This window comes from Ammospiza nelsoni, chromosome 12, assembly GCF_027579445.1.
Source record: "Ammospiza nelsoni isolate bAmmNel1 chromosome 12, bAmmNel1.pri, whole genome shotgun sequence".
Classification (NCBI taxonomy): Eukaryota; Metazoa; Chordata; class Aves; order Passeriformes; family Passerellidae; genus Ammospiza; species Ammospiza nelsoni.
The window spans coordinates 9,489,189-9,513,879 of record NC_080644.1 but is presented as its reverse complement, the minus strand read 5'-3'; the positions used below and the strand labels follow the sequence as shown (position 1 = coordinate 9,513,879).

The 24,691-nt window shown below is 54.5% G+C and overlaps 2 protein-coding genes across 2 annotated transcripts; one reads left to right on the top strand and one right to left on the bottom strand.

The window, feature by feature from the left end:
• Window positions 1–2,355: 2,355 nt before the first annotated feature.
• On the top strand, window positions 2,356–10,361 carry LPIN3 (lipin 3). The gene is made up of 19 exons (XM_059480766.1): window positions 2,356–2,556; window positions 2,878–2,973; window positions 3,740–3,948; window positions 4,170–4,274; window positions 4,711–4,831; window positions 4,992–5,373; window positions 5,979–6,078; window positions 6,200–6,363; window positions 6,446–6,539; window positions 6,703–6,772; window positions 6,859–6,948; window positions 7,522–7,586; window positions 7,717–7,846; window positions 8,087–8,235; window positions 8,397–8,483; window positions 9,398–9,550; window positions 9,808–9,919; window positions 10,011–10,114; window positions 10,226–10,361. The coding sequence occupies exons 1-19, from the start codon at window positions 2,365–2,367 to the stop codon at window positions 10,359–10,361; spliced, it is 2,559 nt and encodes an 852-aa protein (XP_059336749.1). The 5' UTR covers window positions 2,356–2,364.
• A 3,025-nt stretch (window positions 10,362–13,386) lies between these two features.
• On the bottom strand, window positions 13,387–23,408 carry EMILIN3 (elastin microfibril interfacer 3). The gene is made up of 4 exons (XM_059481055.1): window positions 23,215–23,408; window positions 19,643–19,765; window positions 16,763–17,010; window positions 13,387–15,860 (listed from the first exon to the last, which is right to left on the bottom strand). The coding sequence occupies exons 1-4, from the start codon at window positions 23,388–23,390 to the stop codon at window positions 13,966–13,968; spliced, it is 2,442 nt and encodes an 813-aa protein (XP_059337038.1). The 5' UTR covers window positions 23,391–23,408; the 3' UTR covers window positions 13,387–13,965.
• Between the last annotated feature and the right edge of the window lie 1,283 nt (window positions 23,409–24,691).

The following is a 24,691-nucleotide window of genomic DNA, read 5'->3' as shown; positions in this document are numbered from 1 at the left end:
ACGGTGCAGGGCAGAGCAGCCCTGGGGTTTGGCCACCCTTGACGTCTCACTAAGGCTTCACCGTGTCCTTGTGAGATGGTGAGTTGGAGAAGGAAGGGTCTCCATGAGCACACGGCAGCTGTGCCCGGGGCTGTTTGTTGGCCGAGCCCCGGGTGCCGGTGCCAGCCCAGAGCCAGCCTGGCTGGCCGCGGCCCTCAGAGGCCCGGCGGGAGGCAGCGTGTGCGGCCCGGGGCCGCTCGGGGACGGGGCCGGGGCTGCTCGGAGATCGGCCCTCCCCCGCTCAGGTGAGAGGAAGGAAGCAGCAGGGAGAGGAGGAGCTGAGGGTGAGTGCTGCTGCCGGCACAGAGCAAGCCCGGGGTTCAGTTTTGCCCCGAAGTCGAGGAGGTGCCGAGGCTCAGCCCAGGTAATGGAGAAGGCCCTGCTGGTTTGCAGCGTGCGATGGCTGGGAGAGCAGCTCTGGGTGTGGATGTGCTGCTGGCAGGGTGGCCCAGGAGCAAAGCACACTGGTGTCAACAAAGCACCTGGCTTATTTTGGGTCTGGAGGTTGATATGGGCTGTTGGCAGGGGAGAACTGTCCCCTTCATCCTCCATAAGAGCTGCATGGTGGAGGGCTGTGGTCCTGGCTGAGGTTTGGGGGCTGAGGACTGGAGATGCCCCATTCCTCTAGAGGGTTTGCTGATTGAATATGACTTAAAAACCATTTCTCTTGCCCTGTCTGCCTATTAATGTCTCTCCAGACTATAACCTACCCTTCACCTCCCTGACGGGCCTGCTCCATCCATGGTGGGGCCGAGGCCTGCGGGGTAAAGCCTCTTTCTCTCCATTCCCTGCCTTCCTCCAGCCATCCCAGGTAAGACCCACAGGGAATTAAATTCACTGAGCTGAAAACTGTGCCAGAGCCATGCAGACTCCAGCAATGAGATGCATGGGGAGAGGGCAGCTGCCCATTGAGACAAAAGGGGACAGTGGCTCTGCAGAGGGGACATGGTGGCACTTGTTTTGCTGTGTGGCTGCAGTGTTGTGTTGAGCTCTTGCACCCTGCATTCACCATGAAGGTGGTGCTCAGTGCATCACACCTGGGGATAACTTCCAAGCCCCCACCCCAAATCCTATGGGATTTCTCTGCCCAGGACTTTCCCTATGGACTTTTCAGGTCTGTGTCAGTGTATATCTCAACTGGAAGCTCATAAGTGCTGTCTAGGGAGCATCAGGGTCAGTCTGATCATTCCTTCTCTCCAAAACTGCCCCCATGTACAGAGAGGAGCTGTCTCCCCTTTGCTGCCAGGCCCTGCAGCACAGCAGGGAAAGCAGCTGGAGGGCTGTCTGCCCTGGCAGCAGTGCCTGGGAAAGCTGGGCTCAGCAGGTTGGTGAGAGGCCCCGTGATCCGAGCCCCGCTCACAGCAGAGCTGATGGAGCCACCGAAGCTTCGGGAGCTGGCTAGCACTTCCCTGCTGTCATCCTCCAGAGAGGATCTGGGATTTGGGCTTACTCCTGCCTGCCAGGGAGAGGTGGGGGACGGGGCATGGAGCAGGAACCACATCTGCCTGCTCAGATTCCCTTCCAGGAGGGATGTCTGGGAATGGGACAGGGTTGAGCTTATGCAAAACGGATCGGAGAGGCTGGATACCTGCGGGGGCAGAGGGCTTGTCACGTGGCACATGCTTGTCATCATCCCTTTGGGTAAGGAACCAACTCCCCCCAGCTGCTCTTTGAGTTGAGTGTGCACTGGGTGCTGTGCTGAGAGTTCTGGGGACACCACATCATCACCTGGCTGTGCTGCCCAGCACAGGAGTTCTGCTTGTACAGGAGCCATGTCTGGCCAATTCTGCAATGCCTAAGTGGGATACCTTTTCTTCTGAGTGGGAAATGTTAGGTTTGGGCTTTATTCAAAGTGTGTGGTGTATGGAGCAGCTTGGATGTCCCACCTCTCTGCCATGAATTGTTTGGGAATTTCTAAGGACAGTGCAGGACAGGAGGTCTCCTGCCAGCCCAATTCTTGTTTGAATGGGATGTTGACAGCTTGATTGTGTGGTGTTGCTATGAGGCTGTATTTGCCCTCTCAAGGAGGAAATGTGATGGTGTATCCCAATGGCAAGGACGTCTCTCCTCCAAGCTGGATGCAGTAACTCATGCTCTGGCTTCTGTCCTGTTTTCTGGTGCTCACAGAGGCCGTGGTTGATTTCCATCAAAGCCCTCAGGTGTTTGCCTCGCCTCAGTTTCTCTAGAGGCTTGCCTCTCCCCATGTTGGGGGTGTGTTGCAGCCATGACATGACTCTCCTGCACTAAACTCACATTGCCTTTAGTTGCTGCAGTTCTCTTCTCCTACCTGGGTCTGGTTGTGTCTCTCCCTTGCAGTCTCAAACCATGAACTATGTGGGGCACCTGGCTGAGAGCGTCCTTGTCACAGTGAAGAGTCTGTACCGTGACCTGAACCCTGCCACCCTGACAGGCTGCATTGATGTGATTGTGGTGAGGCAGCCCGACAACTCCTTCAAGTGCTCCCCATTTCACGTGCGCTTCGGGAAGCTGGGGGTGCTGCGCTCCAAGGAGAAGGTGGTAAGTGCCCCATAACCCTGGGACTATGCTTCCTTCCCAGTGTCTCCAGACCCAGGATTTTCTATAACCCAGGGGTTTATTGGAAGACTTTCTTTGAGGGAAATGGGAGCCCACTGAAAGGGTTGCCAAGTTTTTGAGGGGGATGCCCCCAAATGGAGCTCATCCATTTCCAGGGTGGAATGTGCTCTCCAGGAAAATTGGGAGAGGTCCCTTGCCCCAAAGGCCGTGTGGCTGTCAGCCCTGTGAGCAACTTCAACCCATCCCCTCCATCTGGAAGTGCCCTGTGCTCCAGTGGATGAGGATGCTTCTGTCCCTTGCTAGGTTGACATTGAAATCAATGGAGAGCCTGTGGACCTGCACATGAAGCTGGGAGACAATGGAGAGGCCTTCTTTGTCGAGGAGTTAGAGGAGCATGAGGTTGGTTATGAAGAGATGCTGCATGTCTGTGTCCTGGTGTGACTCCCTGGAAGTGCAGTGTTGAGTTAGAATGACCAGGTTTGGAATGCTGCTCCTCCCCAGAGTGACTCCATTGTCCCATCTGATGTCTTCTGTGTCTGGAAAGGTTCCTGATCAAAGGACCTTGCAACCCACATGGTGGAGCACCCTGAGGGAGTATTAGACCAAATATCTGCATCCCAGACTGGTCTCCATCAATGGGCATGGCTGCTGGCCAGACAGGTGGATATCTTGGAGCTTGGCCTCTCAGGGGATCTTGTGGCAGTGATGAGAATGAGACAGATGCTGTGGCAGGCTGCCTGCTCCAATGGGAAGTGGGATGGGACTAGTTGTGGCTTCCAGAAATCCTGGCAGCTCTTCTCTTAGGCATACTTGTGGTCACTGCTGGCTTGGGCTGGGTTTGGAAGTAGTAAAGGGCTCTGGAGTCAAATCCCATTTGCAGCCTTGGTAACTCTGGTCTTGTGGTGCCATCTTCTGCCTGTCTCTCCTGGCCCATGTTAAGGATGTCTTTAGCTTGTGGCTGGATCACCCTAATATTCTTTTATTCACATGTTGTAGGTACAAATCCTTTCCTTTCAGGCCAGGCCACAAAACCACCCCTGAGCCGAGGGCTCGGTGGTGTTGGTTGTGCTGTTCCATAATATGCTCCATAGAGAGCAAGGAGCTGCTAGGCTGAAAAGGAGCGTGCTGGAGGGAGCTGATGTGCTCTGTCCCATCCCTGTTCCAGAGCAACATCCCCTTCTTCCTCTGCACATCCCCCATCTGCAAGGAGCGGTGCATGACAGGCGCTGCTCAGCCCTCCCAGGGGCTGGGGGTCTCCAGCACTGGAGTGATCCTGCGAAGGAGGAGGCGACGCAGGAGAAGGCCCAGGAAGAGGGAGGTGTTGGACACAGATTCTGACAGTGATGAGGCCAAAAAAGAGCTGCTAGTCCCAAGGTGAGCTGCTTGGTCTGGGCTGGGTGATGCAGTAGGTCAAGCCTGTGGGTTCATTTGGTGATGGCCACCAGTACTGAAACAGGGGGAAAGTGCAAGTTGGAGCCCAGTCTCCTGTGGAGTAGAAGGCCAGGGGGAATGGTGAAACTGGGTATTGCCAGCTTTCTGGAGAGGAGGCTGCTGCATGAGGGTAGCACAAGTTCCCTCTCTTTCCTCCTTTGCAGTGATGCAACATGTTCATCCTTTTCTGATGTCCTTGAAGTAACTGGGTCGTTGCAGCCCCCAGAGACACGCCCGTTCTCCGATGGGGAGCTGCTCCAAGCAGACAGGTAAGGGGCAGGGCTAAGGTGTTCTGCACAGCTCTGGTGACAGCAGGGCACACGCCCCATGGCAGGGAAGGAGGTATGGAAAAGTGACTTGGAGGTGTCAGGAGAGGACAGTTCTCCTAGCTTGATATGGTGTGGCTGGAGGAAGGCTCAGAGGGCACAGGGGACACTTGAGGCCATGGTCACAGGTGTGAGAAGCCTGTTGCACAGGGCTGTCTGCTGATGAAGTGCTCTGGGCAACTGCTGGCATAGCACTTTTCTTCCTTGGGCCTCAGCTTCCATAGATCTTGGTCCTTTAGGAGTGACAGTCTTATAAGGTAGAAGTGACTTTATGGGAAACCAGCATTACAGGGTTCTTGGCCCTAAATGTCCTTGCACTGATAGGACACCAAGGGGCTGCAGAGTAGGTGAGGCCCCACATCACCTTCTCTTCCTGCAGCTTCAAGCTGAGCCATCAGCCTCCTCACAAAAGTGATTCTGAGCTGGAAATCAAACCACAGGAAAGCTTTTCTCTAGGGGCTGAATCCCACATGAAGTGGATCTGGGGAAAGCTCCCTCAGGTGAGTCCCTGCTCTTGCTCTTTTGCTGGGAGTGGGTGTCCAAAAGACCTGCAGAAAGCAGAGGAGGCTGTGGCCAGGCAGCCTTAGAGAAGTTGTCCTCTTCTGTGTGATGCTTTGGGCAACTTTCCATCCTCAAACCTGTTCTTCTGCTTCCCTTGAGGTGAATAAATTGGTGCAAGTTAAACCAGCCAAGTCCACAAAGATCACTGCCGTGGATGGGACAACCCCTCTTGTTGCCACCTCTGAACATCCAGGAGGGGTTTCAAGCCCAGCAGAACCTCAAGACATGCCCCATTCCTTGCCTGTGTCTGCAACTGAGCCAACACTTACACCCCAGGCTGAAAACAGTGTCTGCAGGCTGAAGGACGTCCTTCGTGCTATCAGGGCAAAGACATTTTTGGGGGCCTCCTCAGTCCCACAAGAGCAGCAGAAGGAAGATGTGAATGCTGTGCCAGATGTGGAGCACTTTGAGGGAGCCACTGCTCCAAGGCAGGCAGGCTCACAAGGCCCTGCATCCCAGCTGGAGAGGCAGAGGAGACAAGGTGAGAGGGTGACTGGTGCTCCTTGAAGTGATGTTTGTCTGCAGATGTGTCTGACTCAGATGAGCCTCTGGGTTGTCCCTTCAGTGTAATTCCATGACTTGCAGGTGTGGTGTGCTTGCTTTGCCTTCTCTGTGTGCTACCATCTCCTTTGCTTTGAAGACACATGCCTTAGGTGTTCACCTTTCAGTGACCACCCAGCTCCCAGGAAGGCTTTCTTGCCTTATGTTCCCTAAAGTCCATCCTACAATGTCTCTGCTTTTGCATTCTTAGAAGATTTTTCAGCAGTACAGGCCATACCTTAATTTCAAGTGTCACACAGCACCTGGCCTGACTTGTGTCTTCATCCTGAGCTTGCCAAGTCAGGGAAATCATAGAGAAGCATTTCTGTGGCCTCCTTCACATTGTATTTAAAGATCATGCTAGTGCAAGTGTCTCAAAACACTTCTGTTGCTGTTGACTTACAGCAGTTTTTCCAGTAGGAAAATGTCTGCCCTGTTTGTATGGTACATGGATGTGAGGAAAATGCTGTTAGCTTTCTCTATAGATGCTGGGGTGATTGGAAAGGTGATTCAACTAAGCTCTCTCTCTTCTGTCTATGCATTGAGGATCCATCAAAAGAGCTTGTCACAAGGGCCCCAGAGCCATTTACCTGGAAGACTTCTCTGATCCCAGCCACAAGCCAGTGGCTCTCTATTTGGCTGAGAGGTATGAGTTGCCCCAGCTGGCCAAGCTCAGACATTTTTGAGCAATTCCCCTGGCACAAATGATGGAGGTATTGTTTAAAGCTATTCTCTGATGTCACCACCGTTTCCTCCCTTGCTGGCAGTGACACAGAGCAGAGTTTGAGTCCTGGGACAGACCCCAGGAACCCTGTGAGTATCGAGCTGCCATCCACCTCGACTGCCAGCAGTCCCATGGACTCTGACTCAATGCCCACAGTTGCCCTGTCACTGTGTGGAGGCCTCAGGGACAACACACAGATCTCTCATGGTAGGTGGGAGGAGAGGGGCAATCTGCAGCCCTGAAATCCTTTCTATCCTCCAATGGCCTGACACAGCCTCTGTCCCACCAGAGAAGTTCATGGAACACAGGATCTCCTACCAGCAGTTTGCTGAGAATCCAAGGCTCGTCAGTGACCCAAACCTGGTGATAATGATCAACAAGAAGTAAGTGCCCTACTCTTCCTGCTCCTTCATCCCACAATGGACAGCATGGCCCCTTTGTCCCTGCAGGAATGTGACTCCATCCCAGAGCATGATTGTACAATGTAGTTGTGGGACCTGGCCATGCTGCAGGATGGTGATGACTCATCTCTCTTGCTTTTTCCAGGTATTACAGCTGGGCAGTGGCTGGTCCCATAGTCCTGGCCCTGCAGGCTTTCCAGAAGAACATTCCTGAGGTCAGTGGTACAGCACATTTACTGGCTATGATTTTCAGCAGGGCCTGGGCTGAGGAATGACCTCCCATGTTCTGCCATGTTCACAGAGTATCATTGATGAATTGGTGAAGGAGACGACGCCCAAGAAAGACAGGAGATATTGGTTCTGGAGGAGGAGAGAAAGCTCAAGAGAGGAGGTATGTTTGCAGCAGTGGATATGACAACCATGTCCCATGGGGACAGGCATCATTCTGCTGACTGGCCAGGGTGGGAGCAGGGTCCTGGGGATGGCCTGAGGTTGACTCTGAGGACATCCAGGACCTGATGAGGTGACTTCTTAAGGTTGCTACCTGTCCCTTTTGTCTGTTAATGCCTGAGCAGCAGAGCAGCACCTGGTAATGCAGAAATGTGGACCTTGTAGTGGTGAGACCTCGTGCTGCGTACCTGTCATGCCAGGTCCCTGGGCAGCATGTGTGCTTGCTGGTCTCCCTGCCCCACCACAGCATCAGGCTGTGCTTCCTCTTCCATCAGCAGTGTCTCTGTGAAGGCAGGGACAGCAGTGATGCCTCTTTTGGCATTGCTCTTACAACTGGAAGAAAAGCAAAGCAGCCCATGCTCTTGCTCTTAGCTCTGTGCAAGCACTGCTCAGCTGTAACAGAAACATCTCTGTTATCCAACACTGTGTTGAGCCCAAATCCAGAACACAGCCCCATATCTAAGTCACTGTGAAGAAAATGAACCAGAAGCAGCACACCCCTCTCTGCTTGCAGCAGCAGCAGCTGAGACCAGGGATAGCCAGCCTGGGAACACTGTGGCGTGACCTTGTTCAGCAGAGGTGAGTGCCTCCCTCTGGAGTCTGGATACTCCTGTTCTCCTGTGTGACTAATTATTCTTAAGTTTGCTTAATAAAAGAGGGTAGAAAGCTTTTTTAAGACTCTGATTGACCCTTTCTCTTCTTTGTGTAGGCAGGAGGGAAAAGAGTCACCCAGTGAGAATGAACCCCAGCACCTTGGGGACACGTTGGCAGCAAAAACTCCCGCTCAGAAACCTCTGCCAAACTTCAGGAAATCCCTGCGGCTCTCCTCGGAACAAATTGTATGTATTTATTCCTCCATCTTCACTGTCCATGTGTGTAGGGGTGAGACAACCCTTCAACAGGGATTTCTCTACTCCTGACCTCATGTTTTCATAGGACATCCAAATATTTTCCCTTGTTGGCCACCTTGTAGAGTCTTGGGACCTCTGGCCTGGGTGGGTGGCAGCCTGGCCTCTGGCAAGTCCTGGATTGGTGTGAATTGGTGCTGGTGTAACACTTTTGGTGCCCCTCTGCCCCAGGGAAGGTTGAATCTGCAGGATGGCCCCAACGAGGTGGCATTCAGCGTGACAACTCGGTACCAGGGTACGTGCCGCTGTGAGGCCACCATCTACCTGTGGAACTGGAATGAAAAGGTGGTGATCTCAGACATTGATGGCACCATCACCAGGTAAAAGGCTTTTCTCCCACCCCAAATACCTTGTTTTTCCCTGTTGGGGGAAAATCTTTAAAGGCTTGCATAAGCAGGCAGAAGGGAGCACAACCCCTTGTGGGGTGGGGGTGGATGCTCACCACGTTGGATGGCACTAACTCAGCCTCCTTTCCTTTGAGATCGGATGCTCTTGGACACATCTTGCCACAGCTGGGTAAAGATTGGACTCACCCTGGGATTGTTAAACTCTTCAACAAAATTCACCTGTAGGTATTGGATCAGCTGAGTTCAAGGGGAGGTTGGAAGCTGATTGAGTCAGAGTCAGGGCTTCTTACTCACTGGTGCAGGCCCAGTTGGCTGCACTGTCTGCTCTCAGTGGTGGCTGATGCTGGCTGTGCTGCCTATGTGATGTTGAGGGGTGAAAGCAGAGGGTCCCCTGGGAGCAGATGCTGGGATTACCTTCCCTGGAAGGAGTGTGTGTGTCAGTGGAGGCTTTGCTGGGGAGACATAGCTGAACAGCAGAGGAGACCACCCGAGGTCACACCTGAGAGGGGGGCACGGGGGTCCCCAGCACTGCAGTGCTGGTACCTCTCTGGGCACCCAGCGATTGCTTCCCACAACCCAGGGGACTCCTTGCGAGGGGTGTCACCAGCAGTGAGTCCCTGCGGAGCCTCTAGCTTGGTGCCTGGGCCCTGTGGCCACTGAGAGGCACTGTGGGGCCGTGGATGGCTCGTTGTGGCCCCGGGAGGAGCACGGGAGGGATGCGCTCCCGGGGATTGCAGGAACGGCATCTCAGCTGCCTCTGGCCATCGGGTATCGCCTCTGCCCAGGCATCTGCAAGGGCTGGGTACTGCCCTCCACAGCTGGCAGGCAGTGCTGTGGGATAAAAGTGCTGTGTGAGGGTGCTGAGCACCAATGGGGGCTGTGCAGCTGGGCTGGGTGGGTGTGTGCCTGCTGGGACAAGCATGGAGGGTGGTGCAGGGGCCCCCAGTGTGAGGCAGGTGAGGATTGGGATTAGATGGGGTTTCCAGATAAGGGATTCATATTCTTTGTGGAGCCACCTTGCTTACTGGAATAAGATTTGGTCTTAGGCCAGGTACTTGGCTACCTCTTCCTCTTTGGAGCAGGAGAATGCTTTGCCCAGGCCACAGCTCAGAGTGGCTCCCTGTGTTCTCTCTAGGAATGGCTACAAATTCCTCTACTGCTCAGCCAGGGCTATTGGCATGGCCCACATCACCAAAGGCTACCTCAAATGGGTCAATGAGCAGGGCTGTGGCCTCCCCATGGGCCCCATGCTGCTTTCCCCCAGCAGCCTCTTGTCTGCCTTCCACAGGTACTGTCTTGTCTTTTCCTGCACTTCCTCTATCCCTGGGGACAGCAACCCCTTCCCCAGCTTGACCCTGAGAGTTGTCCTGGCCTTAAACTGCTCTGCCCTCCTTGGTGCACAATGCTGGGGGGCTGCCTGACCTTGCTGGAGCTTCACAGCACAAAACCTCTTGCTCTTCAAATGACTTCCCTGAGCCCCAGACAGCTTTGGGGCCCACAGTCCTGGCCAGCATTGCCACTGTGACCATGTCTCTTGTGCTGCAGGGAGGTGATTGAGAAGAACCCAGAGGTGTTCAAGATCCCCTGCTTGACAGACATCCGAAAACTGTTTGCTACAAAGTTCCCCTTCTACGCAGGCTTTGGGAACACGCCCCATGTGAGTGAGTCTCTGGGTGTGCAGGGAGGGCTCAGGCTGGGTGCTGGTGCCTTCCAGCTGCTCTCACTCTGTGCTGGCCTTCCTTGGGCAGGATGTCCACACTTACAAGCAAGTGGGGCTGCCAGAGAGCCGCATATTCACAGTAAACCCCAAAGGAGAGCTGATCCAGGAGCTCACAAAAAACCAAAAGTCAACGTAAGCAAAGTGTTTATTCCTCTGCATCTTTGGGATGACCCAGCTGTGATGCAGAGAAGCATCAAACAAACACCCAATGACCTCAGTGTAACTTCTTTCTCACCCCCACAGGTATGAGCAGCTGTCAGAGCTGGTGGAGGTGTTCTTCCCTCCTGTGGGACGGAGGACCAGCGCTGCTCTGGTGTCCCCAGAGTACAGCCACTGGAGATCTTCACTGCCTGATGATGACTGGGATAGCTCCTCCTAACCCCATCCCTGTGGAGACCTGACCCAGAGCTCTCCTGTATGTTCTTTGCTAGGAATAAATGCTCCAGGTGCACCTCATCCCCCCTGTTTGGGCATTTTGTACTTGTAACAGAGGTCATGACACCCCTTAACAGGAAGCCAAAGGGGGTAAGAGGGAATTCTGACTCTACAAAAACTCCAGTTGCTAAACACAAATTCCTGAAAGCTGGGTCTCTTCTGGTGTTTGTAGCTCCTCTAAAGCCTGGCTCTTTTTTAAAGCTGGTGGTTGTTCACTGTTGTATTTATTGATGAGCCTCTGCCGACAGTCCAGCTACCTGCAGTTTGATAGCTGAAACTGCCCACCAACTTGTAAAGGTTGATGGAAGATGCTGGTGTTTTGAGTGTTCTGAACAAAAACCAATAATAAACAGAGCCTTAATCAAGGTTGTCTCTTGTCTGCTTTAGCCCTGTGCATAGAAGTGGGAGCCAGGCTCCAAAATCCTTTCTAAAATGTGATTTGGCTTATTCTTATTCAAGCATCCTACCAAGTGGGTCCTAGGAGTGATGGGATCTATCAAGACCAGGTTGCTAGGAGCCTCATCCAGCCTGGTCTTGGATGTTCCCAGGGATGAAGCATGCACAGCCTCTGTGCACAGCCTGGGCCTGTGCCTCACCACCTTTAGAAAAATACCAGTTTTCTTAGATACAACCTCCTGCAGCTGAAAGCCATCTTTCTTTCTCCTCCCATCACAGACCCTGTTGAACACTCTGTCCCCATCTTTCCTATGGGACCCTTCAAGTCCTGTACAGTTGCAGTGAGGCCCCTCCATGGCCCTCTCTTCTCCAGGCTGAGCATTCCCAACTCTCTCTTCATGGGAGGTTTTTAAAAGTTATAAAGTAAAACAAAGGCAGAAGCACTGCTGGGCTCCTTCCTCCACTCTGGCACCTACCTTCTCCTTCCCTGACCCCTGTGTGTAAGGCATCCTGTCTGCCACTTCTGGAAGCCACACAAGTCATTTTGGTCCTGGAAACCTCAGCAAGAAATATTTTATTTTTTTCCTTTCCAGTACAAACAGTTTTTCAGCTTTTAAAATCTGAACAAATAGACATGGTTTTAAAAACAACAGAACACAGTCTTTTAACAGGATCATTTATAAACTGCCTCAGAAAGCTGCCCATGCAAGCACAACCCCGTGGGCAGCATTTCCTTACTTTGCAAGCAATTTTTTTAAAAATGCCCAGTTTTGTACAAAGTTCCTTTCACTTTTTAAACATGAATAGTTGAGAACTGAAATAACAAACTGTCCATAGCTTCAAGTGACTAGTCAGGAATAGTCCAAACATAGCACCATTTTCTGGAAGGCCAGACTTCTTCCTTGTCCTGGGTTTGTTATGGCCAGTCCTGGCTCCCTCTTTTCTGGGGAAGCTGTTCCTGTTCACCCACTCTAACCCAGGCTGGGGAATGGGGAGCCTGGCCCTTGGCTTGGTTTTCTCTTTGGTTTTCTCCCTGGTGTGAGGGGATGGAAAAGGGGCTTAGGCAGGATGCTCCCCCTGCAGGGTGAGGGCTCCCCTGGCCCAACACAAAGTACTCAGGGTTGCCTTGAGACTCCTTCCTTAGGCTGGAGGAAAAAATAACTTTTGTTGTCCAAGAGCAGGTTTTGCAGGATGCCCAAAGGCAGCAGGACATTGTTCTTCATGTGGAGAAGTGTCTCAGCAGCTGGAGGGTAGCTCCAAATCAGCAAAGCCAGAGCAGTGAGAGTGAATTCTGGTGCTGTGAGCACCTGGCAGGGCTGGGCAAGTGGGGAGGCCACATATCCTCTCTATGCTCCCACAGCTCGTGCTCCTCTGGCAGGAGAATGAGCTTTTACTGCCTCAGGGATCCCTGTGGTCCTCCCTAAACTGGAAGCATGTTTAAGGGAGCTCACCCAGATTTTTCTGAGGGAAAAACAGTGCCCAGATGCATCTCTGCTGGGAGCTGCTGCTGCTGGTTTGTGCTAGAGCACAGAGCTGCTCCTTCATGCAGTCAAGGGGGGAATTATGGTGCAGAGAACAGGGACAGCCTGGTGAGGGTGACAGGCACTGTGTGAGAGCCAAAGGCTGGCTGGTGTGGGAGGGTTCATGAGCTCTAATGCTGAGAGAAAAGTATGTTCCTCTGCTATAAAGTGCCAGAGTTGCTTGGATGGAGGCTCTTTAATTTCCTCCTCATCCTGGTAATGAAGTCTCCATTGGCTGGTCAGTGGAGGGTGCCCATGGTGGGCTCCTAGGGAGAGATGGATCTGTGTGCAATAGCTCTGCAGGACAAGGCTGGAGCTGCTCAGGAACACGGACAACGTTTTCCAGCCTGCCTATTTGTGGGAAACCAGAGCCAAGCTGGGTAAATGATGTGGGTTTTTCATTCTGAGCTGAGGACAGGCCTCCAGACAGGCTCTCACAGATGCCCTGCCTTGTTCCACATTGGTGTTGGTCCCAGGGCTACTGGCATCCCAGAAGGATCAGAAGAGCTTGAGGAGGATGTGGGCTCCTGCTCCTCCCCTGCTGCACTCACACCCTGGAGCAGCTGGAACTCTCCTGCCTGGGATGAGATGATGGAGTTCACAGCTTAAGCAATAAAACAGGAGAGAGCCAGAGCTGGAGGAGAGGACTGCTCTGTCCCAGCTTGGTCTCTGCAGGGACCTATGGACACAGCTCTCCTCAGGGAAGACACATTCCCCATAACCATCAGTCAGTCCCAGGTGTAACCAGAGAGCCCAGCAAAGTGGGATTGCAAAGCACAGCAGCCCCCAGAACCATGGGGCTCTCTCCAAACACTGCTGCCACAGCTTTTAGCTGCTCATTGTGGGTCTTTGGAATATGGCAAAGGACATGGGGGCAGCATTAGGAAACTGGAATCAGATGGGCACCATGACACAGAATCGTCCAAAAATATACACACATACCATATATATATATATATATATATATATATATATATATGCATATGTGTTTTCCTAATGCACACCCTCATCTGCTCCATAAGGCATGTGCATCTGCATGGAGGAGGGAGCATTATCAATGGATTTACCATACACAAGGAGGGCTGCCATCTCGGAGAAGGGAAGCCAGTTCCCGGAGGGACGTGTGAATACGTGTGTTCTTTGAAATCTACAATTCCTGTGGTGAGTTTTGTTCCCTGCAAGGAGCCCTGGCTCTGCTCAGTCTCTGGATTAAGATGCAGGTGGTCTTTAGGTCAGAGAAACTATTCCTCAGCTGATAACTACAGGGTTTTAGTCTTCAAGAAATGATAAATCCACAAAAATAAAAAGAAAAAAAAATGTTTCTGCCTCCATCTTACTTTTGAATTGTCCTTCTGGGGTCATCAGCCCAGGAGCCAAAGCAACAGCCCCAGCCAGGAGGCAGTGACACTGCTGTGCCAGGGTCAGGACAGTTGCTGAGCATCAGGAGGGGAGCACCACCATGATAGAGTTAAGGAGAAGTGGGGCCAACAAGATCAAAGGGAAAAAAACGTAGCAGCTTTTCATAAAAAAAATATCCCAAGAACTGTTGTCACATTGGAGTGAGTCTGTGTGATATAATTTAATCCTGTCCTTCACAGCAGGAGAAGGAAGGCACATGGCATGGCAGTGTGGTTAATGCTGCCTCCTCTCCGCCTTCTCCTCCAAGTGCCCAACCTGCTCTGCCAGCTCAGAGACCTTGGCTTGGCAGTCGAGCAAGTTGTCCTTCAGTCCTGTTATTTCCTGAGAGTGGGCAGCCAGTGTCCCGTTTACGTGGTCCATGTAGTCCCACAGGCTGCCCGTGTGTTTCTCCAGTTCCTCCCTGATGCCGTCCAGGCTGCCGGGGATGGCCCCCAGCAGGCCGCAGGCGCTCTCCACCCGCGCCACCCGCTCGTCGAAGCGAGACACCTCCTGCTGCAGGCCGTGGGCCACGCTCTTGCAGGAGCTCAGGTCGCTCACAATCCTGGCTTTGAGTCGCTCCAGGTCTCCCTTGAGGTTCAGGACGCGGCGGTTGCTGAAGAAAAGCTGGGAACCTTGGTCGTTGACTTTCTCCTGGATGGAGTGGACCTCGTCCTCAATCTTCCGCTCGTGCTCATCTAGCGAGGAGTTGACATGCGTCAGGGTGTCTGAGTACTGGGAGACGGAGTCCTTGAGCCCTGTCAGAGACTTGCTCACAGTGTTCAGGTTGATCTTCAGCAAGGTGATCTCCCCTTGCAAAGCCCCCGATGCTTCCTCCTCGATGCGCCGCTGGATCTCCAGGATGGTGGCGTTCAGCTTGCGCAGGAGGTCATAATTGCTGTCCATGCGGAGCAGCAGGTCCTGGTTCTTGTTCTGGCAGTCCTCAATCTCCGTCCGAAAGGTCTCCACATCTTTGGAGGCAGAGGTGCAGCCCAGGGAGCAGGTGGTCTCTAGGGTGATGAGGCGATTCTGCAACGCCTCCAGTGTCTCATCTGTCCTTTTCCTCATGCTGGCAAGCTCCCCTTCCAGCACAGGCACCACTGCTCCATCCATGCCCATGGGAGAACTGACATTGTTCAGCTCCCCCATGATGGTCATGAACCTGTCCTCCAGGGTCTGCATTTTGTCTTCAAAGGCAGTCCTCATGCCATCCACCTCTGCCACCACCGTGCCTTTCATGCTGTCCTCTATACCAGAGCAGCAGCTCCCCGTTTCCCTCTCTGTGGCATTGAGCCTGGCTTCCAGGTCCTCGAAGCGCCCTTCAAAGAGGTTCCCTAGGGTGACAGTGGAGATTTCTCCATCCAGGCGTGAGTGCAGGTTCTTCTGGGACTCGGAGATGCTGTGAAGGCCTTTCTCAAGGATGTTCATGCGATCAGTGAGGTAGTCCAGGTTGCTGCAGCAGCTTTCCACCACTGTCAGCCCTTGGATCTGGGTCTCCAGCTGAGAGATCTCTTTCTTGATCTCCAGCTCCTTCCCATCCAGCGTCTGCTGCAGCCGCAGGTTGGCGGCTTTCTCCTCCTCGCACTGCTGCCTCACCTCTTGGATGCGGAAATCACACGTGGTCTGGATCTTGCCCAGCTTCTTCTCAAAGCCATCCAGCAGCTCCCCACGCAGGCTGCTCAGCCTGGTGTCCACGTACTCCTCCAGCAGGTCGATGGAGGTGAGGGGCGAGGGCCGGGCGGATTCCAGCAGGTGCTTGATCTGCCCGTCGTGGTCCAGGACCATGCCCCGCACCTCGTGCAGCAGATCCGCCTTGGTCTTCAGCACGTCGCTCACCTCGGTCACTTTGGTCAGGATGTCCCCTACGGGAGGGTACGTGGCCATGTCGGCTTTGTCTGCCACGTCCACCAGCCCGTCAGGAATGATGCCAAAACCCACGGAGGAGTCCGGCGTGCCCGGGCTGTTCATCAGGGAGCCGATCATCTTGGTGGTGTCCTCCTGGATGGCCAAACGCAGGCGGTCCCCCAGCCCGCTCACCAAGGCGTGCAGGCTGTCGTAGGACTGGGAGAGGCGCCTCACCTCCTCCTCCAGCCGGTCCAGGCGGTCCCCAAAGAGGCCAGGCAGCTTCCTGCCTGCATGGGGAAAGAAAGAGATGTCACAGACACATTTTATGAAAAATCCTTTTGCCATGATCTTTTCTCCTGAGAAGCTTCAGCCTCTCCATGTTTTGCTGCTTTGGAATGTGATTTGGAGAATTGTTTACCCAGCATGTGAAATATTTTTTACTTGATGACCAATGACAGCCACCTGTGTCAAGGCTGTGAGCAGTCACAAGATTTTATTCTCATTCCTTGCCTTTCCTTGCTAGCCTTGTGATGAACTCCTTTCTTCTATTCTTTTAGTACAGTTTTAATAGATCATATTCTTTTAATATAATATATATCATAAAAAAATAAATCAGCCTTCTGAAACATGGAGTCAAGATTCTCATCTCTTCCCTCATCCTGGGACCTCTGCAAACACCACCACATTTGGTGAGCCCTGAATGAGGAACTTTACCACAAAGAGAGAGGGCACAGTGAGGGCTGGTGCTCCTTTAACTTCCCCTCTTTGAGTCCTTTCCCATAATAACCTTGTGTCCTGCCCTCTGTTATTGTCATTTCAGCAAATTGTCATTTCTCTCCTTAAGCTATCAGGAAATCCTCTTTCCTCTTGGGATCCATCCATCCACATTCAACAGCAGGTGATGATAACAGCCCAGGAGAGCTTCATCCTGAGACACCCCTACCAACCCCATAATTAATGGGAAAATGCTCTCAGTCAATGAGGAAAGGCAATTTTGAAGCTGAATGTTTTGAAAAAAAACAAGATTTAAAAAGCAAGTGGTCCTCAAAGCAATCAAATGTCAGGTCTCTGATGGAAAACATCACCCACTGAATTTTTGCCAGATTCATGCTCTGCACTGAACAGAGAGAACCTGGAGGTTTGAATGCATGGGGTGATCTGGGGACATGAAGCAGGAGCAAGATCTCACCATATTGATTCTTCTTTGGTCCTGGAAACAGGTCAGGGTGGCTTTTGGGGTAGGGAGGAAGCCTGGGCATTGGAAACATCTTTTGCCCAGGGGGCATTTTGGGGCTGGGGTGCTGGGGCAGGAGGCCAGGCTGGTCTGTGGGGCTGTCATGGCACCCTTCTCCCATGAAGCCTGGGCAGCACCTCCAGGACAGCTCTGTCACTGTCTTGTACCCAATCTTGTACTTGGGCCTGAAGAAGGTGCGGTACCTTGCAGGAGAGGGGAGGGAGAGAGAAGACAGGTTAGAGAAATAACCTCAACATCCATCGATAGAGCAGGGACATGGTCCTGTTGGGTGTGGGAGATCTGGGCACATGGGGAACCTGGCTGAAACCCTTGTGCTGCACCTGCAGACCATGGCCCATCTTCTCCAAGAGCTCTTGCTGCACCGTAGCTCACTGCAGCATTACAGAGGGGTTTTGGTGAGTGTTTTCTAACCTGGGACACTGTGGTTATTTAGAACTGCAGCTCTAAATGTATTGCTGCAGTCCCAGGCCTGATAAGTGACCACTGTGACACTGTTTGGCAACTTCTGGCCAGCAGAGCACAAGATGAAATGATGGAACTGATTCCAAAAGCCCTGCAAGCTCACTTCTCAACTGTAATCCTGTCTGGAAGCCCCCCTGAGAGGTGAAATGCCTTTGGAAAGGTGTTTTCTCTCTGTGTGGAGGGCATCAGTTTGCTGGGAAGCCTAAAGGGGCTTGGGCTGGTCTGGTGAGGATGCCCTGAGAAGTGTCTCCATCACAAATTTGGGTGTTACAGCATTGATCCTCCCTTATCCACCACACAAGGTGCAAGCCCACCTCACAGTTCCCCCTCAGCTCTCGCTCTGGATGGGGTCCCACCAGCCTTGGGGGAGGATTCAGCTTCTCCTGCTCCCCTGTGGGGCAGCAGCGATGAACACAGCACTTTTCTCACCACCTCCAAACATCAATGCCTTAAGCCTGCTTTTTGGAAATATCCAATCTGAATTTACCAGGGCCTGAAAATCCTGAAGTTTGCTGTTTTGCAGCACACACCATGAGCATCTTGTTCTTCTGCAGCATGTTCAGCAGAAGGTCTTGGAGGAGCAGCACAGCCATCCATGCTGCAGAGGGGCTGCAGAAGGCACCAATCCATCAGTCAGGGCAGCACACAGGGCTGAGTCCCTGCCATCCATGTCCTTGTCTGAATTCAGCGTCCCCAGCCCTGGCAGTGCTGCTCCCACACAATTCCCAGTGAGATACAGCCACCTCCACACACACCACAGGGCAAGGGAATAAACCAAACCCAAAGTCTCTGCTCTTTAAATCTCTTCAAAACTTCTCAACATCAATTTCCCAAAGGGACAGTTTCAAAACAAGCTCTTCTGGATACTCCTCTTCACAGATGCTGCTGAGTTTCAATGATCTTTGCTCCTGTTGTTGTGTGTAGAAACCTGCCTGGATGTACCATGGGAGATTGCTGCTCCAGCCAGTGTCAGGGGGTGAAGAAAGGAGGAGGGTGGCATCCATAAGGCAGAGCAGCTTCTCTGTGTCACCCCAGTACCTTCTCTGTGCCATCCCAGCCTCTGCAGAGGAGCTCAAAGCCTTGGGCACCTCCAAATCTTTCCACCCCTGCTCCAAACAGCAGCAAGGAGAAGTATTTGTAGCCAGCTGCACAAACATTCACTGATGGCCCCAGCACGTGGAAAATCCATCCTTCCCTTTTGTCCATGGATGCAGCAGCTGAGGCTCTGCAGAAAATACAGCTGTGGGTCCAGCTGCTCTCAGAAAACCTCCTGGTTTCACCCTGGTTTTGTTTGAAGGAGACAAACAGAGGGCATCATGGAGATGGAAGAGGCTTTGGAGATCTCCTCCATGGATACCAGCAGCTGCAGGATGTCCTGAAGTCCCCAGATGCTGCTAAAACCCTTGTGATGGGAAGAGCAAGTGAGTGGGTGGGTCCAGCTGCCCGTCTCTGCCAGGAGAGGTTCTGAGCAGAGCCTGTGGCACCACAGGGGCATGGAGAGTCCCAGCCAGCTGCCACAGGATGGGTTCTAGGCTCTGACCAAAACTTCTCTCATCCCAGTTCTCCTCTGTGCTCAGCTCTGCTCTTCCTCCAGCCTGGGGAGGATGCAGGAGAGCTTTTCCACAGGGAGCAGCATCCCTGGAGGGCGGTGAAGCACAAAGCCCCTGCACCACCAGCAGCTCCAGCTGTGGCACAGTGAAGTGTTTCCCTCCAGCACTGATGAGGTAGCAGGGTTTTGCAGGTATTTCCTGGAGCAGGAAGCACTGAGCCATCCCCAGCCACAGGCTCCATTTCCTCATCCTCTCAGCCAGGTTCTCACTGAGCTGCCATCATTCTGCCACATTGCAGGTCCCTGACAAACTGCTCTCCTACACAGGCACCTTCCCACTTCCCATGATTTACAGGTTTATTGCTGAATCATTCAATATCCTGAGTTTGAAGGGACCCTTAAGAATCTTTGTGCTCAGCAACTGCACAGAACACCCCTAAAAATCTCACCATGGGCCTGAGAACATTGTCCAAATTCTCCTTCCACTCTGTCAGGTTCAGTGCCATGATCACCTTCCCTGGGGAGCCTTTTCCAGTGCTCAGCTGCCATCTGGGTGAAAACCTCTTCCTGATATCCAATCTAAACCTCCCCTGACAGTTTCTGAGGAGGGATAGAGCTCCCTCTCCCTCCTGACAGATCCCACCTTGCCTCGTCCCAACACCACTGCCCTGCCACTGCCTGCAATGTCCAGGAAAAGTCCTTCAGCCCCTTTCACTGCCCTCTGGAAAGGTGGCATAGGGTCTCAGGAGATAAATCTCTTTGGGAGGGGAAGGGAGCCATGGCCCAGTGTGCCCCATACTCACAGCACTTTCCCTGGGCACTTGGGTCCCCAGCTGCACTTGTGGTACTCAGCCTTGACGTAGCTCTCGGCCCCGTCCTGCAGCGTGCACGTCACATTGCGCTGCACCACGTAGGCACAGAAACTCCTGGGGGACACAGAGAGAGACACTGTCACCCCCCTGCCCAATCAAACAGCAGTGCCTGCACTGCCAGACACTGCCTGAGAGCTCTGGGGGCAGGAGATGGAAGGAGCCCCCCAGCTTGGGCAGATGCTGGGGAGGGGAATCACAACCATGCTGCAGGAGCGTGGTTCCTGTCACTGTCACCAGTGCTGGTGGTGTCCCCAGAGTTGCTGGGGAGGAGGATCACAACCATGCTGCAGGAGCGTGGTTCCTGTCACTGTCACAGCCATGCTGTCACCAGTGCTGGTGGTGTCCCCAGAGTTGGGCTGAGCTCAGCACAGCATGGACTGTGTGGTGAGACAGGCTGTGAGCACAGTCAGAAGAATCCCAGCAGCAGCAGCAGTTATAGGAATAGGATCCCAGAAACAGCTCCAGCAGTGCCTGGCAGGGGTGGTCTGTCCTGCTGCAGCTCCTGGAGTGCTGCCAGTGCAGGGGCCAACACAAAAGCCTTCAGCCCTTGTTGTGGGTGCTGCCACAGACAAGGCACAGGGAGGAGATGGGATGGGGATGCTGCTCTGTAGGGCTGCAGCATTGTGGGTCCCTCTGTCAAAGGCAGGGACATGGAGTAGGCCTGTGATGGAGAAACCCCCTCAGATCCCTGGGACAGTGAGCACACAGAGCCTCTTCGCTCCTGCCACACCCCTGCAGTGGGTATGGAGCCAGGGACACAGATCTGTGATGGAGGCTGGAAACCCCCTCAGATCCCGGGGACAGTGAGCACAGAGAGCCTCCTCCCTCCTGCCATCCCCCTGAGTGGGTGCCACAGGTACCAGTCAGCTTTCCTGAGCCGAGCAGCACAGCCAGGCGCTGAGGGAAGCTGGCTGGGAGGAAGGCAGTGTGTGGGAAGGATGTAGGATACTGCAGGACAGATGGAGGCCCAGGCTGCTCCAGCTGAAGGCAGGGCTGCCGGCAGGAGCAGATGGGCTCGGTCCTCAGGGGCAGAGGCAGCAGGGAAGTGAGGGGAGGCAGGGATTAAGGGCAGGGGGATGTGGCAGACGGCAGAGCAGGAGGAGAGCAGGGCACAGGCCCAGGGAGCAGAGCAGGGCTGAGGCAGGAGGTCAGGGATGAGCAGATGGGCCAGCGCAGGCTGCAGGTGCAGGGAGGTGCTCAGTGAGGCGGGAGGACGTGGCTGCCCCTGTGCCAGCTGGGGGCTTGCTGTGCATGGATGGGGAACACCCTCTGTCTTCACCTGTTTGCATCAGTGCTTGTCCCTCCTTCATTGATCTTTCCCCACTCAGGGTGAGCCAGAGTGCTGCTGCTCTGGCCCCTGAGTGTGACATGGGGTGCTGGGGGAGGGCTGTGCACACCCACCCTGGGCATGCACACACACACACACTCACTCAAACAGGAGACACCACAACCCTTCTTACCAAACCCTTCTGCTCCACCCTGACAGTCACAGTCCCTTTCCTGTACCTCCACCTGCCAGAAGTGTCTCAACATCCTCCAGACCACCACAGCAAGCCCATGTGAGTTACCTTTTTATTCCTTGTGAATCAGAAAATATTATTTACCAGATAGGTTTCTTTGTAATATTTTGTAACAATGAAACACAAGACAGATATTTGGTCATATACAAATATATATTTTTTTATAGAGAAAAGTTTTTGTATTAATTTTGGATCTAATTTTACAAGAGAGTACTCCTTGTACTGTCAAGACCTCAGTCCAAAGTCAGTTAATATTCAACTCTACATAAAGCAGATATCCTATATTTAACTTATATAGAGTGTACGACCTGAGGCCCTGCAGCTCGTTTCTGTGCTCAGCCCCCAGGCTGCTCTCCACAGGCCATGTGATGGCCATGCCAGGGAGCTCTGGCTGCATCCCAGCCTGCGACCAGGCAGCTGAGCTGAGCAGCCCCAGCTGCCTCCCAGTGCCCCCATCCAGAGGCTGCGCCATCTCCAACAGCCCCCCAGGGCAGGAGCTCTCTCTCAGCTCTCTCAGCAGCAAGGTGTGAGCAGGGTCATCCTCCCTCCAAGCCTCTCTCTGCTCCCTTCCAGCAGGGATCCCCTGATCCCACACCCCAGCACACCCCACTTGCTGCCCCCAGGAGCTGCAGCAGCACATCCACCCCAGCCCCTCTCTGATCCCCTGAGATGGGCACACCAATCCCGTTTGGGACTGGCATTTCCAGCCTGCCCAGACCTGAGCAGCTGTGCCCTGGCAAGGGGCTGCCAGACTCAGAGCATGAGCAGGGCCCTGTGCTGCTCCCTGCTCCTCCACAAGTGAGTAACTCATCCGTGCACAGGACCACAGGAGAAGGAAGGGCAGACACTTCTCTCAGCTGCAGGCAAGGGAGCTCATGTGTGTATGTGGAAATTTAGGATCACAGTCTATCCATAAATCCAGGACCTGCTTACAAACAGCACCAGCTGCCTCTAAGTTAGCCAGTAGCCAGTGCAGGCAGTTCTACCAGCCAGTAATAAACCCTGCCTACCTGTGGCTGCTCGGGTTAGCATGGTTCTGGCTCACTCTCTCTCTCAGAACCCCTTCCCTTCTCACAGACCTGTGGCAAGCAGTTTTATAGCTCCAGCCCGATGTTTTTAGAGTGAGCAGCTGGAAAATGTTATGGGTTTTTGAAAGCTCTCACTGGCACTGCCAGTATTGTTCATCCCTAGGGTTACTTTATTCATTTCAGCTTGTTCTGTAACCCCACATCCTCCCTTTTTCAAAGGAGCCCGGCAGAAACTGCCCTAGCAAACAGAGAGGGAAGCAACACCCCCAATGTAACAGCTCTTATGCAACTGAACGGAAAAAGTCCACAGTTTGTGTAAAACCCACATTCCTCACTGCCTGAGCTTTCCAGGTCTCTTGAAAACGTATTTAAACTCCAGCATGCATGTATTTTACAAGCAATTCCCTCCAAAGCAAGCTGTTTCCACACGCAGATCTGTGCACTGCCCGCACATCACCACCCGCCGATGTCACACAGAGCAGGTACCTGCACCTACCCCAAACCCCCAAAACCACACACGGGCACCCCCAGCCCCGTCCCGCACCGCACGCACCCTGTTCCCTCCTGGAAGTACAACTCCCGGAGCCTCCTCTAGATGGAGGGGGGCACTGGCACATTCAGCCAGCCCTCGCTCGGTACCTGGCGGAGGATACGGAGCAGGGGATGCCGCGGCGGTACCCAGGGACTCCCGCCCGGCCAGGGATGCCCGCAGGCGAGCCCTGAAGGTGGCACCGGGGTTTGGGTCCTCGCAGCAGCCCTTGCCCTGGGAATGATGCCCGGAGAGCGGCCAGTGCCCGGTGAGGGATGCCCGAACGGAGCCCCGGCTCGGTGCTGGGCACAGCAGCTCCCGGTGCCCGCGCTCTGTTCCCGGTAAGGGATGCCCGAACGGAGCTCGGTGCCGGGCACGGCGGCTCCCGGTGCCCTCCGGACGGGTTCCGCGGCCGCTGTCGCTTACTTGTGCTTGCCCACGGGCTTGCCGAGCTGCGGGCTGGAGCCGGCCGTGTAGAGGCTGTACCTGCCGCCGAAGGGCAGCGGGGCGGCGGGGGGGTAGAAGGCTCCCTTGGCGTCGGCGAGGGCCAGCAGCGTCCCCAGCGAGAGGCAGGCGAGCAGCGCTCCGCGGCGGCGCCGCATGGTCCCGGCCCGGCGGCGGCGGAGCGGGATGGGACGGGATGGGATGGAACTGGGATTGGGATGGAACGGGATGGGGATGGGGCGGGACTGGGGGCCCCGCCGGGACAGCGCCGCGGAGGGCACCGAGCGCCGCCCGCTGCGCCCTGCCCGGCCCCTGCCCTGCCTGTCGCTGTCGCTGTCCCCAGCCCTGCCGGCCCTGCCCGGCGGCACACGCCGCTCCGCCGCCCGCCCGGCCCCTTTTGTAGGGCGGCGGCGGGGGCGGGCCGCGCTCCTCCTTCCTCCCGCCCTCCCTCGGCCGCCGACCCCGGCCCGCGGGCGGGGACACAAAGCGGAGCCCCCCGACCCCCATTGTCCCTCCACGCAGCCCCCCAGCCGTGCTGCAGCTCCCGGTGAGCGCTGCCCACCCTGGGGCTCGCACCCTGTCCCGGCCCCCTCTTGTCCCCTTGTCCCGATGTCCCCTCCCCGCGCACTGGGATTTGCCCCGCAGGTGCAGCGGGGTCCGGAGCCCTGTGGCTTCTGGTTCCCCCAGTCCCCAGCTCTGCCCTGTTCATCCCGGAGCACCAGCGAGAGAAAGGCTGGAGCGACCCCAATGCTGCCCCCGAGGATTTCTGTGCTGCTGGAGATTGGCAGCTGTCAATCACATGGCTGGCACCAGCCTGATGCATAGAGCATAACTCAGCACCTGCAGGAAGGAGGAGAGGCAAGTGGTGCTATTTTGGAGCCCTCCCCAGATTTTGGCTCCAGCAGAGAGGGGGGGGGGATCCCTCGCCTTTCCCTGCAGACCCCTGGATCTCCCATAGCCAAGGACATTTCATCTTTCATGGCTCTGGAAGGTGTGTTTGTGTCTCCCTGCCCTCCTGCCCTGCAGAGATCCCTGCTGTCCTGCACCCCAATGCCCCCACCCACAGGTGACCCACGCAGGGAGCACTCTGAGCACCCTGCCCTGCCCTGCCAGCCCTCCTGAGGATCCACACCATGAACCACAGCCCCTCAAGACCCTTTGTGTGAGCCACAGCTGTTAGGTGGGGGGAAAGAACCCCCACCTGGGGCACTGGGAATTTTGGGAGGGGGTAACATCCCTGGTGCTACCCAGTGGAGTCTGATAGAAGCACTGTAGAAGTGAAGCCATGCCAAGGAGCAGGAAATTTTGTTATATATGCAGGCAGTTACACCCTTGAGCATCCCATCAAAACCTCACCAGTGGATTTTTGATTAGACTTCTCTTTTGGCTGGCAGAGAAGCCAGCTTTAAGTCAGGGAAGCCCCATGACCAGGTGTGCCATGCTTCTCTGAAACTGTTGG